The 17485-nt window shown below is 35.5% G+C and overlaps 1 protein-coding gene and 1 long non-coding RNA gene across 2 annotated transcripts in view; both read left to right on the plus strand.

Annotated features, from left to right (window-relative positions):
• The window catches only part of LOC127844541 (lon protease homolog 2, peroxisomal-like), a 41489-nt gene extending 24291 nt beyond the window's left edge, over positions 1-17198 (plus strand). Inside the window, exons 11-17 of the mRNA XM_052374875.1 lie at positions 785-897; positions 8921-9040; positions 9458-9714; positions 10852-11064; positions 11286-11477; positions 11993-12103; positions 12734-17198. Coding sequence (XP_052230835.1) covers positions 785-897; positions 8921-9040; positions 9458-9714; positions 10852-11064; positions 11286-11477; positions 11993-12103; positions 12734-12838 — 1111 coding nt within the window. The 3' untranslated portion in view covers positions 12839-17198. The remainder of the gene's footprint in view (positions 1-784; positions 898-8920; positions 9041-9457; positions 9715-10851; positions 11065-11285; positions 11478-11992; positions 12104-12733) is intronic.
• On the plus strand, positions 7173-8053 carry LOC127844543 (uncharacterized). Its single transcript, XR_008032802.1, has 2 exons — positions 7173-7825; positions 7916-8053. It is a non-coding gene; the product is annotated as an uncharacterized LOC127844543 (long non-coding RNA).
• Positions 17199-17485: the final 287 nt, after the last annotated feature.

Consider the following 17485-nt stretch of genomic DNA (forward strand, 5'->3'; position numbering starts at 1 on the left):
AATCATTGTTTGTGGGACATTTATTTAGATTGATTTCATTAGAAGAACGATCAATACATTTAAGATCCCAATGAATAATGATGCCTATGTTTAAATCTTTAATTACCAAATTACCATACACATACATTCATATACAATGTGATCGATGAAAACATATTGTCTTTTATTCCCAATCCTAATAAATACAGATACTGCCTAAAGGGGAGTACATGATACATTACAATGGATTAGTTAACCCATTTATGCCTAGTGGACTCTCCCATCCTTCTAAATTGGATCAATTTATTTCCAAAGTTAGGGATGTCTAGTATATTTATTTCTATACTTAGAATATTTCTTACAGAAATTCCTTTAAGCAAACAGCGCAGACCCTGATGAGACGCCGCATCATGTGTCGTCTCATCTGGGTCTACGCTGTTTGCCAAGGCCTTTTTTCTAAACGCTAGGCATAAATGGGTTTGTTATAATGTGATGAACATGGCCCACCATTTGCTATTGACTCCCTCTCCCCACCAACTTTTATTGCTGACAAGTATTATAAACGCATTGGGAAATTAACAACTCAAATTCCTAGTTGGTTTTCGGTTTGACAAAATCAGAACCTCGCGAACTTACATGTCTATGATATAATCATTTTTAACCTCGAACTTTCATGTGGACAAAAGATAGTAACTTTAACAAAAATAAAGTTATAAGGTTTTGAAGGTTTTGTTTGTTGGAAGATAATAAAACATTGAGAGAAATATTGTTTTATGAATCTTGTTTGCCCTTGACCGCTTTGCAGTTACCTGAATGTGCCATTTGACCTGTCTCAGGTTATGTTTATTGCTACGGCCAACAGTATGAGCAGTATACCAGCAGCCTTGTTGGACCGCATGGAGATAATACAAGTACCTGGTCAGTAGCCTATATATCATACAAGTATAAAAAGGGCACATAATTCCGTCAAAATGCCAGTCAGAGTTACATAACTTTGCCTGCACAGTCCCCTTATGATAGTTAGTAAGTGTTGCAAGTATGAAAGCAATGGCTTTGATACTTTAGGAAAAAAGTGGACCTAAACACAAAACTTAACCAAATTTTCAATTTTCTAAGTATAAAAAGGGCACATAATTCTGTCAAAATGCCAGTCAGAGTTACATTAATTTGCCTGCACAGTCCCCTTATGATAGTTAGTAAGTGTTGCAAGTATGAAAGCAATAGCTTTGATACTTTAGGAATAAAATGGACCTAAACACAAAACTTAACTTTCTAAGTATAAAAAGGGCACATAATTCTGTCAAAATGCAAGCCAGAATTATCTAACTTTGCCTGCCCAGTCCCCTCATAATAGAAAATTGAAAATTTGGTAAAGTTTTGTGTTAAGGTCCACTTTTTTCCTAAAGTATCATAGATATTGCTTTCATACTAAGAACACTCGCAAACTATCATAAGGGGACAGTAAAGGACAAGTTGCATAACTCTGGTTGTCGTTTTTACTGAATTATGGCCCTTTTTTTACTTAGTAACTTTGAATATATGGTTACATTTTGTGTTTGAATTCACTTTACTTCTAAAGTATCAAGGCTATTGCTTTTAAACTTTAAATACTTTCATGCTATCATGAGAATACTGTACCTGGCAAGTTGAATTTTACCTTGAACTTTGAATTATCTCAAGGTCAAATTATAAAATTTTGCTAAAATTGCCATAACTTCTTTCTTTATGATAAGATTCGATTGATACTTTGACAAAACAAGTCTTACCTGACATACCACAATTGACTCTGTCCAAACCATCCCCCCCCCCCCGAATCTCCCCCCCCCCCCCTCATCCCCCCTCATTCCCCCCCCCACCCCCCATTATTTTTTTTTAGCTCACCTGAGCGATAGCTCAGGGTGAGCTATTGTGATCACTCAGCGTCCGTCGTCCGTCCGTCCGTCTGTCTGTAAACAATTTGTAAACATCTTCTACTAAACCATTGAGCCAATTTCAACTAAATTTTATGTGGAGCATCCCTAGGACATGGGACAAAAAAGTTGTTAAATTTTTTTTGATCACATGACCAAGATGGCCGCCATGACCATATATGGTAAAAACCTTAAAAAATCTTCTTGTCAGAAACCGCTCATCAGATTTTCAAAAAATTTCACAGGGATGACCTTTGAAGGCTCCCCTGCAAAAGTTGTTCAAAGAAATTTGATTCGTCAAAAAACATGGCCGCAGGAGCTCGTTGAACTTTGCATTTTTATTCGTTTTTGCCTATTTTGTGAAAACTTTCAAAAATCTTCCACATTTTTTGTCCGATCCTTTCCAAACTTGCACCGTGGCTTTATATCAATGAGGACACGAACCCTATGAAAAATTAGCATTATTGGTCAATGAAGTACAGAATTATCTCCCCTTGAATTGAGAAAATGGTGTTTATGCAATAAAGTCCAAATTTGTCATCCAATTCTTTCCAAACTTGTTTATATATCAGATTAAAGAGAATAAAATTTTCTTTATTATGGTTTTTCTTTCATGAAAATCCATAAAGGATAAGTGTTATTAATTGTTGCTTAATTAATGAACAATGCGAATTATCGGTATTGATTTTTTTCCTGACATGCCGTCCCAGATATTAACCGCTTTCAGCTGTAGTCTGTGCATCAATACATCGCCATGTTATTGACCTGAAAAATTCATACGCAGTCGGCATTAACACCGGTCATCCAGACAAATTACTGATGTGAAAACAAATCGTACATCGTAGAGGATTAAATAAACAATTACATCTGATTAAAGATTGCTGCCGATTTAAATCAATTTGAGTATTTTTTGCGTATATTTGATGCCGAATGGGAAGCTGTGTTTAGACTTAAGTTGAGAAAAATGGCAACGAGATACTTGCCTGTTGGTAGCTAAAGAAACTTCAGCGTACAGTTTATAATGGGTGGCCATTCCCTGTGGGTGGCAGACGTTTCTCCCCCAAGACGTTTCCTCCCCAGACGTTTCCTCCCCAGACGTTTCACCCCCAAAATGGGGGTGAAACGTCTGCATAATATGTAAATGTATATTAGCAGTAGTTATTTGTAATAAAGTAAAAATAAAGTATTAGTATATTAATTGAGTGCATTTATGTGTAAAAAAATGATGTTAGTTGAGTTATATATTAATGATTTTATATGGTTGTTTAGGGAAGCCTCTAACAAATTTAACAATTAAATAGATCTAATTATACTTGATTTTATAAGTACCTTAAATTGTTCTTGCATTAATTAAGCTCATTGAAACATTGAGTAAAATCAAAGCTTTGATGTTCTTGTATGGTCATTTTAAATGGAATAGTATGTTACAAATTAAATAATTATAACTATTGTATTAATCAATTGAGTAAAAGCACACCTTTGATGTTCTTTGATGGTCATTGTAAGTGGAATAGTATGTTACAAATTAAACAATTATAACTATTGTATTAATCAATTGAGTAAACCAACACCTTGTTTATATGACATTTAAATTATAATTTATTACAGCCAGTATTGAATTGTAGTTCTCAAAAATAATTTTGATAAATAGCTATCAGTTTGTCATAGATCTTTACTTTACCTTCCAATTTAAAAATTAATTTAATTTGTAGCCAAAAAAATGTGACAGCATTTTCATCATTTGACTAATATTAAAAAACAACCACACCTACCATTATACAAGATATTAGGCACTTAGGGTGCAATAAACAAGCATTGATTAGATTAGCAAGTGTAGTACACAAGATAACAGCTAGATTATGGGTGCAATATACAGGCCCTTTAATCAGCATTGATGAGATTAGGTGACAGGGGGATAAGATGAGATAAGAACATTATTATGCAAAAAAAACGTTTTTAAATAGATTATCACTGTATTAAATATTATTAATGAATAGATTTATTTGACTTAATTGATAGTTTTATATATGGAACAGAACAGAACAGAAAGTTTATTAATATAACTTGATCTTTTACAGTTCATCTTTACATATACAAAACTTACAATATATAGGCAATAAGCACATGCATAGTAATGCCAAAGTGGCCAAACTAGTACATAAAAAGGTGTTAAAAATGCACTAAGGCCATCGAATTACTCAACTTAAAACACCATTAGACACTTGTTACCAGATTAAAAATGTTGGTGTTCATGATATTGTGGAGTGTGATACTGAACTGCTTAGATTTGGTGTTTGTAGAACTGATATATTTTATATTTATGCATTTAAAACACTTTTTTTAATTTGTAAAATTATTTTCTTTTCCTTAAATTACACAAATTCATTAAATAAAAAAGTTTTTTGTTGCTTTTTAATATAATTAATATTATTGAGTAAAATTATAAAAATATCAATAAGTTTACATTTGCTTATTATACCAATAATGAAATAATGCACAAGGAAAGTGCAATTCTGTTTTAATTAGTCTGAACTAGTTATTAGTAAAAAATAAAATGTCAGTGACATCCAATCATTTTATTATATACATACATATAAATGCATGAAAAAAAAAATGTTGACAATTAAATAGTTTATTTATTTATCATATTTAACTGTTACAAGGAAATTAATATAAATGTGATTTAACCATTTAATCAATTCACCAATTGACCCTATTTAATTGGATTTATTGGATTAAAAACAACAAACAACCACAGTTCCTCAACACTAATGATTTACATGCATTCCATTCACAGTTAAACCAAAAAAATAATCAAACAAGCTGCTTCATAAATAAAGTTAATTGAAAACTTCATAAACAACATAATCATTTTGATAATAAATCAAGAATAAACAAACAATCATACATTTATTGGGGGGGGGGGGGGGAAACGTCTGCACTTAAACCAAAGTGGGGAGGAAACGTCTGGGGAGGAAACGTCTTGGGGGGGAAACGTCTTGGGGGTGAAACATCCGGAAACCCCCCGCTGTAGTCTACGGGTGGGTAGTGAACTGGTTGAGAAAAGTGGAAGCTTGTGGAAAAGCGGTTTGAGAAGTTTGTAAGAAAACCCTGAATTATCAGTCTTGTGGGAAGAAGGCATTGCGTCTCCACGCAGAGGGCCCTTATCACATAAAGAATATAAGAACCATCAAGACCAACCAGGTAGGGTTTTTATTTTTTTAAACTAACACCCCGAATTTGGTCGTATTTTCTGTTGCTGAAGTTTACTGTTTAGGTTGTTTTGCATCAAAAATCGGCAAGATAGATCTAGCAAATTTGCCATTTTTTTTTATTAATAACGTATGATTCATTGATTGTGAGCTTTTAAAACATTTTGACCTTTGAATAAAGCATAAATCAGGAAAAGAATATTTACAGTTATTGAAAATACGATCAAATACGCCATTTTTGCTGACTGGGACAGGTCTATTTTAGTTAAATAAAATGTTTTATTGTCCCCAACATATGAGCCCAGCAGCAAGAAATGTTTTGTTTTTTACTTTTTGTAAAACAAATATGGGCAACCTACCGTAATCCAAATTCGCCGACACCTTAATTCGACGATGTTCTATTTTTATCGATTAAATGGATGATTATTGTCTTGGAATCATTTCAAAGTAATACAGCCGAGTTTAAAATTATTATTTTGTGCTATTAAACATTCATTATTTCTTAAATTATTTGCTAAATATTGCTTCATGTAACCGTTACATCGTCAAATTTGGGTCACACCAGGATACAATTATTTAGCATTCAAACAACGATTGGGATAAAAACTAGGGGAACCCATGCTGAAATTTTCAATTTTAACTGTTTAGCAGAAGCCACCATACCCAATTTTCTTAGGTGTATGTGGAGGCTTCTGGCAGCATGATTCTGTGAATATAAATGGTGACATTTGATTCTGCATTAATTAAACATGTATTATTGACTTTTTTAAAGTATGTGTGAAAAATATAATTTGTAACCACTGTTACAGGTTTTATCTGGTTCTTCAAAAGCAACACCTGCAGTCGAGTCCATGCCAGACAGAGGGTACATGTGAATGAATTGCCTTTTGACTAACTTTGTGTTCTTTATCAAATACATAAAGATTTTTAAATATATGTGTATGTTGTTTTTTTAAGAAAATAGAATCACCAGAACAGGTACAGGCACCCTTTAAATGTGTCGAATCCAGGAGCTTCTGGGGGCCTCTGGCCCTGTGGCCCCCTGGCCCCCAGCTTTAAGTTCAGGATTTTCAAAATATCCAACTTTGACCCCTACAAATGCTTTGCTAAAACTTTGGCTACAGTTTCTAAAATTTGGCTACACAAAATTCCATTTGGCTAAGATGTTGGCCACAGAAATTTTTGGGCAAGAGGAGCCCTGTTTGGATTGTATTTGGATCATCTGGGGTCAGCAACTAGGCACTAGGTCAAATAATAGAAAAACCTTGTGTAGACTATAGAGGTCACAGTTTTCATCAGATTTTATTGAAATATAGTCAGAATGTTTGTCTTGTTAAAATCTGGATTGGGATTGACTTTGGGTCATCTAGGGTCAAAAACTAGGTCAGATTAAAAAAAAAAACTTTTGTAGACAGTAAAGGTCACAGTTTTCATTAAATCTTTATGAAATTTGGCCAGAATATTAATCTTGATGAAATCTGGGTTGGGATTGTATAAGGGTAATCATAGAAAAACTTTGTGAAGACAATAGAGGTCATAGTTTTCATCTGATCTTAATGAAATATGGTCAGAATGTTTATCTTGATAATATCTGATTTTGGATCGTATATGGGTCATCTGGGGTCAAAAATTAGGTCACCGGGCAAATTCTAGTAAAACCTTGTGTACATGAAAGAGGTCACAGTTTTCATCACGTCTTAATGAAATTTTGTCAGAATGTATTAATTAATGAAATTTGGCTTGGGATTATATATGGGTCTAATAAAATTTAAGTTCATGAAGCAAGGTTAGTCAGGTGAGCGATTCAGGGCCATCATGGCCCTCTTGTTTTAATTAAAGATCATCTAATAAATGACCACCACACCCTCACACTATACCCTCCCACCCCCACCCCAAAAAAATAATTTTTATGTTCCGGGTAGGGTGGCATATATCAGTTGAACTGTCCGTCAGTATGTCAGTCAGTCTGTCTGTCAGTCCGAAAACTTTAACATTGGCCATAACTTTTTCAATTTTTAAGATAGCAACTTGATATTTGGCATGCACGTGTATCTCATGGAGCTGCACATTTTGAGTGGTGAAAGGTCAAGGTCAAATGTCAAATTTATGGTGTCTGTCCGCCCGAAAAACTTTAACATTGGCCATAACTTTTTCACTATTGAAGAAAGCAACTTGTTATTTGGCATGCATGTGTATCTCATGGAGCTGAACATTTTGAGTGGTGAAAGGTGAAGGTGAAGGTCATCCTTCAAGGTCAAATGTCAAATATATGGCGTCTATCCGTCCGAAAACTTTAACATTGGCCATAACTTTTTTAATATTGAAGATAGCAACTTGATATTTGGCATGCATGTGTATCTCATGAAGCTGCACATTTTGAGTGGTGGAAGTTCAAGGTCAAGGTCATCCTTTAAGGTCATCCTTCAAGGTAAAAAAAAAAAATCAAAGCGGCGTTCTCATGAAGTTGCACATTTTGAGTGGTGGAAGTTCAAGGTCATCCTTCAAGGTCAAGGTCATCCTTCAAGGTCAAAGGTCAAAAAACAAATAAAAAATTTCAAAGCGGCATTTTCATGAAGCTGCACATTTTGAGTGGTGGAAGTTCAAGGTCAAGGTCATCCTTCAAGGTCAAGGTCATCCTTCAAGGTTAAAGGTCAAACAAAATATTTAAAAAAATCAAAGCGGCGTTATCATGAAGCTGCACATTTTGAGTGGTGGAAGTTCAAGGTCAAGGTTATCCTTCAAGTTAAAAAATAAATAAAAATTTCAAAGCGACGTTCTCATGAAGTTGCACATTTTGAGTGGTGGAAGTTCAAGGTCAAGGTCATCCTTCAAGGTCAAGGTCATCCTTCAAGGTCAAAGGTCAAAAAAATAATATTTCAAAGCGACCTTCTCATAAAGCTGCACATTTTGAGTGGTGAAAGTTCAAGGTCAAGGTCATCCTTCAAGGTCAAAGGTAAAAATAAATAAATAATAATTTCAAAGCGGCGAAATAGGGGGCATTGTGTTTCTGACAAACACATCTCTTGTTTTTTTCAAACATGGTTAAAAAACACAAATATTTATTTTTAGTATTTTATTTGTCCAACCATCCCACCCAAGAATCCCCCCCCCCAAAAAAAATAAAATAAAAAAAAAAGCATTGCATTTTTGGAAGATAATGTAATAAATGACTACACCCCCACACTATACACCCCTCTCAACTCCACCCCTCCATCCTTTGTGATTGAAATTGAGATAGGTCCCTACACCTTTAAAAAGAAAAAAAGATGAGTGGTCTGCACCCGCAAGGCGGTGGGTGCTCTTGTTATGACTCTGGCATCTGCTGTTAGTCATATACCTACTGGTCTGACCATTATTCTGTTTGTCCATCTGTTTTAGAAGTACCAAAAATGATGGGTTTTGTTCAATATAAATAATTGTACACAGCTTTATGCTTACCGTTTAATGTCTAATGAATTCTAGTGGGCCAATGAATCGATTCTGACAAGACTTCCAGGGGAAGGGGGGGGGGGGGGGTTAGCAAATTAGAGTTTATTCAATGCAGCATCTTGTTGAATTTATTCTCAACTGCAAATATTGACCAATCATTATTTTTGTATTATTTTGTCTTGGATATCCATTGGATTGACATTTTAAATTCAGACGTTTGACTGTATAAATATATGAGACTTGGTCTGAGAAAATTGGACTTAGTGCATGTGCTTAAAGTTACAGACTGCACAGGCTAATTTCACTTTATGGGACGACACTTTATGGACATGCATTAAGCCTGGATATCTCAAAGCGAGGCTTATTTATGGTGGTGTTATTGTATGACAGGATACACCCAAGAAGAGAAAGTGAACATCGCTGTGCAGCATCTGTTGCCAAAACAGTTACGTGAACACGGCCTAACTGTGGAACAGTTACAGATACCAGAAGATAGCATCAAAAGCATCAGTATGCACAGATTTGTGTTTTTGTATGGCAGTTAGCATCAGAATAATTCTCTTTAATTTTTAAACTCCACTTTCAATTTTAAGTCACATGCAACTAATGTTCATGTTATGGTTAGAGGAAAAATATCATTATGTCTGCTTTTTAAATTAATCTAATTTATCCGTTTGCACATATTACTCATGCATTTTACTGGTTATTATTTTGCTTAAGGAAAATGTCATTGTCATTTATCAATTATCTGCTGAAGTATTGAGTATGCCATAACATGTGTATCAAAGTGATATGAAATGGTATAACAAAACAAACAAGTAATTTCTTTTCAAGTAAATGTCAAGAAATATGATAATTCAAAAAATACTGTTTTACTAAAAACAAGTTGCAAACAGTTTGCGCCAGAACTCATCTTGTCTTTGGTAGTTTCCCGGTACACTCGCGAGGCAGGGGTGCGCTCACTGGAACGTAAATTGGCAGCCATTTGTAGAGCTGTGGCCGTCAGGGTTTTAGAGAGCAGTTCGCAATCTGAAAGAGACAAGGTCGATAAGATTCAGACATCGAAAAGGGAGTTGACCAACGACAAGCTTTTGGATCACGTTTCTAACGAGGCCTCAGCTCTGGCCCATCCACCAGACATGCCCATTGTGATTGATGAAGCTGCCATTGAAGACATCCTTGGGGTAAATAGACATCCTTGGGGGTAAATTGACGTCCTTGGGGTAAATTGATGTCCTTGGGGTTAACAGATGTGCTTGGGGTAAATACACTTCCTTGGCGTAAAAAGATGTCCTTGGGGTAAATTGATGTATTTTGGGTAAACAGATGTGCTTGGGGTAAATAGACATCCTTGGGGTACATTGACATCCTTGGTGTAAATTGACATCTTTAGAGTAAATGGACATCCTTGGTGTAAATAGAAAGCTTGGGGTAAATCACATTCCTTGGGGTTAATAGACATCCTTGGGGTAAGTAGACATCCTTTAGGTAAAGAAAGGTTTGATAATAATCATGTAAGATAATGATTAATTACTTTTAGTTTTATAAACAAACTATGTCATCTACACCAAGTGTAGAATTAAATGTAAATCTTATAATATACACACATTAAATTGAGTTATTGTTTCCTTAAATTGTACTCTGTTTGCTAATGCTTCATGTTCTCATTGAAAACAATCTCAACATTGGTCTAGTTTTGTACATCACACACATGTCAATCAACGATTGAGTTGATGTAGATAATGAGTTGGTGGCCGTAGCATAATTGATATGGAGTCCGTCTAGGGATCAGGAGGTCACAAGTTCAATCCCAACTGTGGAAGCGTTCTTTTGATCTCCCCCATAGTCACCAAGTACTGGTTCTAGTCCAGGAAATGGACTTAAGAGCATTTCAAATCATCCTTAGGCTTTCTATGCAATTGAGCTAAAATAAATAGGTTAAAACTAACGATTGACTTGAAAGATAAGTATTAACATGTCAGTGGTAATTGATACAAAATTATCGCAGAATCCAATTTATTTATGTTGAATTCTTATTAAAAAAATTATTGACAAACAGAAAGACAAAGCGATGTCTGTATGTTTACTTATCAGTGTTCTTATACTGTAATGAGAAGTTGCCGTGGCATAGTTGATAGGGTGTCCGCCTTGCGTGGGTTCGATACCGACAATGGGAGCATTCTTTAGATCTCCTGCAGAGACAGGTACTGGTTCTACCCAGGAAATGGACTCGAGAGCTTTTTATTAAACCTTAAGCTTTCAATGCAATAGAGGTGAAATAAAATTTTATTTTAATTAACACCTCAAGTGTACTATTTCAGCAACCTGTGTATGAGAGTGAGATTGCCCAGCATCTTGTTGACCCGGGTGTAGCTGTCGGTCTGGCATGGACACCCATGGGAGGGGAGATCATGTTTGTTGAGGCCTCCAGCATGGCAGGGGAGGGAACTCTCACGCTGACCGGTCAGCTTGGGGACGTGATGAAGGAGTCGGCTAATCTTGCGCACAACTGGGTCAAGACCCATGCCAGACAGGTACACATGGAGCAATAGCTTACAAACATCTGTGTCACATTCGACAAAAAAACTAGCATGTATGTGCCCGTATGTGTGTTTGTTTGTGTGTTTAGGTGGAACTTTCCACTTTCTCTAAGGTCATGGTCACAGTGGACACATGTACTTTTGCATATTCTTTATTTGTATTTAGTGCCAGTTCAATCAAGATGTCAATATTTAATGTCATTTTTGTCCGCCAGTTCAATCTTGATGAAAAAGAACTCTTAAAGTCTGACCTTCACATCCACTTTCCTGCCGGGGCAATTGGCAAGGACGGACCATCAGCTGGAGTAACCATAGTAACTGTCCTGGTATCACTGCTGACCCATCAATGTGTGCGCTCAGACACCGCTATGACAGGGGAGATAACACTGAGAGGAATTGTACTGCCTGTGAGTTACTTCTCTTTGTTTAATAATACCAGTGAGTTACTTCCCTCCATGTAATTAATATAGCGGAGATCATCCTGAGAGGGATTGTACTGCTGTGAGTTACTTACCTTGGTGTTATAAATAGAATTTGCCCTATCTGTGTATATAAATTCAAAGAAGTTCTGAATATCTATCCTAAGTTCTGAGTCTTCTGATGTTGATGTTTATGAGTAAATTTTATATATGTTTGTGATTTTAGAAAACTGTAAAAAAAATATGATAGATAATAGTGTCAAAGCTAATACTGCTGCTGCCATGAAAGCTTATGACAAGAATGATTATGTTTGAGATGAAGATGATGACTATGATGCAAATGAAATCAAGGAAAAGAAGAAGCTGATGATGATGGTTATTGTGATGATGATGATGATGATTGCTATAATAATTATGCAGACTATGATAATGGTAACAGTGATATATCACACCATAAGTGCAGCTGTCTATGACAAATCAGCATTTGCTTTTCTCTCCCACAGGTGGGGGGTATTAAGGAAAAGGTGCTAGCAGCCCACAGGGCAGGGCTGACCAGGGTCATACTTCCTAAGAGGAATGAAAAGGACCTGCAGGACATACCTGCCAATGTCAAGGTAAGAACAGAACTGACATGGGTTATAGTGCCCAAGAGTAATGATAAAGACTTGCCTGACATACTTGTTAATGTGAAGGTAAGAATACTTGTTGATGTGAAGGTAAGACAAGAGCTTAGCTAGGTCTTACCGACTAAGAGAATTGAGAAAGACCTGCCAGACATACCTGCCATTGCCAAGGTAAGAACAGAGCTGACATGAGTCATTCTGCCCATGATTCACGAAAAAGCCCTGTCAATTTTCAGCTATTTGAAAAATATGCCAATGTTTAATAATATTAATAGAAATTAATAGAAAAGGAAGTAGAAATACTTGTTAATGTCTAGTCAAGTCACAATTTATACATGTACCTGCACATGTCAAGGAAACACCTGCAAATGGTAAGGTAATTGAAAAACCTGGACGTGACAAGGCAGTAGAAATACTTCCATCTGAAATTATGTTAAGTGATGATGTATCTAGGAGAGTGCCAATGATTATCTAGGACAGTGCCATGCTGAATCTTAGATTAATTGGCAGATAATGTAAAATCCTCCCTTTTTGTGAATTTTGTGTGTGGGGCAAATTTTGAATGATGTCATCACCTATATAAACGTTAAAAACAACAATTATGTAAATGTTGTTTTTCAGGCGGATCTAACCTTTAAACTAGTTGACAATTTGGAGGATGTGCTGCGTGCAGCATTTGATAAGACCGTGTTGATATCAACACCTGTTGTTCCCAGCAGACTGTGAGAGTGAAAGGGTTTTAGTTGTTCCGCGTAGGGACACTTGGTGGGTGTGCAATAAAAGTGAAGTATTAATTGGAAGAGCTGGACTGAAGGCATGTGCGAAAAAAGTTGTCCCAGATGAGCATGTACACAAAACCAATAGGGGATGACACTTTTGGCTTTTATGAAATTTTTCATGTAAGGAAAATATCTTCTTAATATAATTTTAGTCTATGCAGAAAGTTTTGTCCCAGATTAGCCTGTGCATACTACACAGGCTTATCTGAGATGACACTTCACGCACATGCACATGCATTAAACACTGTTGTCCCATAGCGAGGCTCAGCGTGATTTCTTTTCATGTCTGATTTTTACATTTTCACAAAAAGCATATAATACACTTCCATTGAAAAGACAAAAATGAAAATTAAAGAATCTTAAACATGAATGGATATATTTCTCACATTTTGCTATGTTTTTTCGGGTTGTCAGCGATTATTGAGGCAATCATGTTAATGGAATAATACTTGTCAAAGTATTGTGTTTAAGTATTACATCCAACAGATATCGTGTTCTTTGTCAGTTAATTGATTCATGTACAACCCAGCATTGATGTGAGCAGTTGTTTTTTTGTTTCAATCACTGAATTGCTTTCATGGATCATGTTATTCTGAGTATTCTAAAAAGAAGTAGAAGACCTTCTTTTTGATGATTGTCTTTTGTGAATGCAACATTTTGAATTCAGACACTTTGTATTTAATTGAATTATCATACATTATTCATGAAAAAAATAATGTTCAAGCAATATAAAATGTTTACTGTATTTTTATGTCCCCCTTCGAAGAAGAGGGGGTATATTGCTTCGCTCATGTCGGTCTGTCGGTCGGTCGGTAAGTCTGTCGGTCGGTCTACAGGTGGTTGTCAGACGATAAATCAAGAACGCTTGGGCCTAGGATCATGAAACTTAATAGGTTCATTGATCATGACTCGCAGATGACCCCTATTGATTTTGAGGTCACTAGGTCAAAGGTCAAGGTCACGGTGACCCGAAATAGTAAAATGGTTTCCGAATGATAACTCAAGAACGCATACGCCTAGGATCATGAAACTTCATAGGTAGATTGATCATGACTCGCAGATGACCCCTATTGATTTTGAGGTCCCTAGGTCAAAGGTCAAGGTCACGGTGACCCGAAATAGAAAAATGGTTTTCGGATGATAACTCAAGAACGCATACGCCTAGGATCATGAAACTTCATAGGTAGATTGATCGTGACTTGCAGATGACCCCTAATGATTTTGAGGTCAAAGGTCAAGGTCACGGTGACCCGAAATAGTAAAATGATTTTCGGATAATAACTCAAGAACGGGTTTGCCTAGGATCATGACACTTCATAGGTACATGGATCGTGACTGGCCGATGACCCCAATTGATTTTCAGGTCACTAGGTCAAAGGTCAAGGTCACAGTGACAAAAATCGTATTCACACAATGGCTGCCACTACAACGGACAGCCCATATGGGGGGCATGCATGTTTTACAAACAGCCCTTGTCATTTTTAACTCGGCTTATATCACTTTATTCTTGTGAAGTATGAAATATGGAATATGTTAGAGGATAACATTTGAATGTGGAAAATACTATGGACCCAAGTGATAAGAAGAAAACTAAGCTGCCACTTAAGTGTTTAAACTTACCATAGACATATCAGCCTAGAAAATTACTGAGCCATGATGTGGGAAAACTGGGCTAAATTCATGTGTGTTAAAAGTCGTCTCAGATTCGAACACATGATCAGGGACAACAATTTCTTCTTTTTTGATAATTTTTGTTTTCAGGAAGTCTCTTTTCATCGAATATCCAGCTTACACAAAATGTTTCATTCCTGATTAGCCTGCGCAGTCCGCACAGACTACAGTTATCGCACATGCATTAAGCCCTTTTTTCCCTGAGTAAGGCTTATTTACATTTCAGTTAGTTGTAAATCATATCAACGCCACTAGCTTAACTAAAAGTCATATCCAACTTTCATGTTGCTATGGTTTATATTATTTATGATTACCAGAAATGTTGCTAAGACGTGATGTTCATGGTTTTGTTTGTATAACAATTTTTTGTATGTATTTTCTGTATGTACATATTTAAATTGGTAAAAGAGTGTGGTGAAGTATTTGATATGTACAATCAGAATGTAACTGTTGAATATATTTTTTTACTTTAGTGTATACTTGTTATGAATTAAGGATTTGCCCTAAGGGATCAAAAAGTTTAATTAATGAGACATATTTGATCAGCATTTACTACTTTACAATTGATAAGTTTTTTAAATGAGAAAATAATTTCAAGGTATACGGACAATCGCTCCTACGGACAATCGCTCCTACAATAAATTTGACAGGGCGGACAGTCGCTCCTATGATGTTTTGACAGGGCGGACAGTCGCTCCTATGATGTTTTGACAGGGCGGACAGTCGCTCCTACGATGTTTTGACAGGGAGGACAGTCGCTACTACATTATTTTGCCAACCCGGACAATCGCTCCTACAGTATTTTGTCAACCCTGACAGTCGCTCATACATTATTTTGACTCCACGGCAAAACGAAGTATATGCCCATCAAAGGTTAACACATATAATTAACCGACTATGATACTATTTGTCGATTCTTTAAATGTAATTTCGCAAACTGTGAAAACAATATGTATATATTGTTATGTCCCACACCTTCAAATTCACTTCCAATGTGGAACTTATAACAAACTAACGCAGTCAGTCTGTGCTATGCTTAGAGGGTCATTCGTATTCAAAGAAGCACACGTCTAAGTCTACAATACGATGGGTATGCAGTAAAAGTCGTTCCAATTCCTGCAAGGGCTCGCTGATAATAGATCTCAATATAAGTCGACATATTAAAATAATGTTAATGTTATTATGCCCATTCATGCTCAGGAAACATTTTGTGTTATTGTAACATATACATATAACATGTTATCAATATATTACAATTTAACACATGTAAAAATCGTGCATTATCACTTTAACACACTATTTTAATAATCATAGAAATGCCGATTAAGAAATCGTTCAGTGTCATATATCAATCGGTCAAGTGGGATAACAATGACCTAACCTTTACTTACCTTTATTAACTTTAATGTGACGCCAGTCTGTTATCTTTATGCGGATCTTTATGAACGGTTCGCACATCATAGATGTCAAAGTGGTCATTATCGATTGATACTATCATTGTTGATATAGAAATTATTGATTTAATGAAATTTATTGAAAGATTGTACTTGAAAACGATTATTGCGTTTTATTAAGACTTTTTGATTGTTACTAACTAATTTACCAGTAACACATGTCTTAAATTTAATTTTATATTTATATATATACTATTTATTTGCTATTATATAAATATAACTTATGATTTCAGGTAACACAAATGAACGGTACGAATCTTCATTCGCACCAAGCAGATCATCACATGATTGAAGCGAACAAATTAAGATTTAAAATCACGAACGCTGAACTGACTCGTATTAATCGAGATGTGTGTATAAATGTACATGTGTGTTTCTTTTCGTGTGTATGTGCTTTCGTTTGCGTATTTTGTGTGAATATATGTTTATAAATGTCATATCATAAATACACATGAAATAAAGAACAACATTTCATCAATGCGGTTTTTATGCTTATTCCATTCGCAAAATGGCACTTATTCCAATAAATGTAATGTAGGAACGAATGTCCCTGATAGGAATAATGCAGTAACCGTTGTCCGAGGTGTCCTTATAACTATCTTATAATTACAGTTAAACAATCGACAAACTGTAACATAGTTTGTTAATAAGTAAATTAATTATTTAAAATCCCATTGATCGGCTCATGTTGAATCGGCTTACTGTTAACAAGTTGGCAAATTTTATTGTCGGTTCATTATAGGTGTTAGCCTTTGATCGGCGCAAATTACGTTTTGCCGTGGAGTCAAAATAATGTAGGAGCGACTGTCCGGATTGGCAAAATAATGTAGGAGCGACTGTCCGCCCTGTCAAAACATCGTAGGAGCGACTGTCCGCCGTGTCAAAACATCGTAGGAGCGACTGTCCGCCCTGTCAAATTTAGCGTAGGAGCGATTGTCCGTAGGAGCGATTGTCCGTAGGAGCGATTGTCCGGGATTCTAATTTCAACCCTCAATTTAAAAAACATTATTTTTGTACATAATTTTTATCATTATACGAAGAATTTAATACTTACTTGTTACATATTTGCAAAAGTTGAATTACATATTTGTTTATTATATATTATTTTACTCTTTGATTTGCTACATGTGATTAAAATAGTACTGAAGATTACTATTGGAATTAATAAATCTATTAAACATGTTATGTCTTCTCTTTTATCTCAAACAGAAAGACAAATACGTGTTCTTTATCAACATCAAAATGACAACAAAGGTAAACTATTAATTAAAAAACAATATGATCTGCTTGATATGTATGATAATAATAGAAATGAAACTATGATCGGCTATTGATGCAATATTGCATGTCGCCCATCTATGTAGATAATCAAAGCGCTGATAGCGTAGAAATACACCGGAGAAGAAAGAACTAAAAGGAAGTGAAATTATGTATTCGTGAAAGTGTATGCTACAGAAAATAAGTTTTAT

This window comes from Dreissena polymorpha, chromosome 9, assembly GCF_020536995.1.
Source record: "Dreissena polymorpha isolate Duluth1 chromosome 9, UMN_Dpol_1.0, whole genome shotgun sequence".
Classification (NCBI taxonomy): Eukaryota; Metazoa; Mollusca; class Bivalvia; order Myida; family Dreissenidae; genus Dreissena; species Dreissena polymorpha.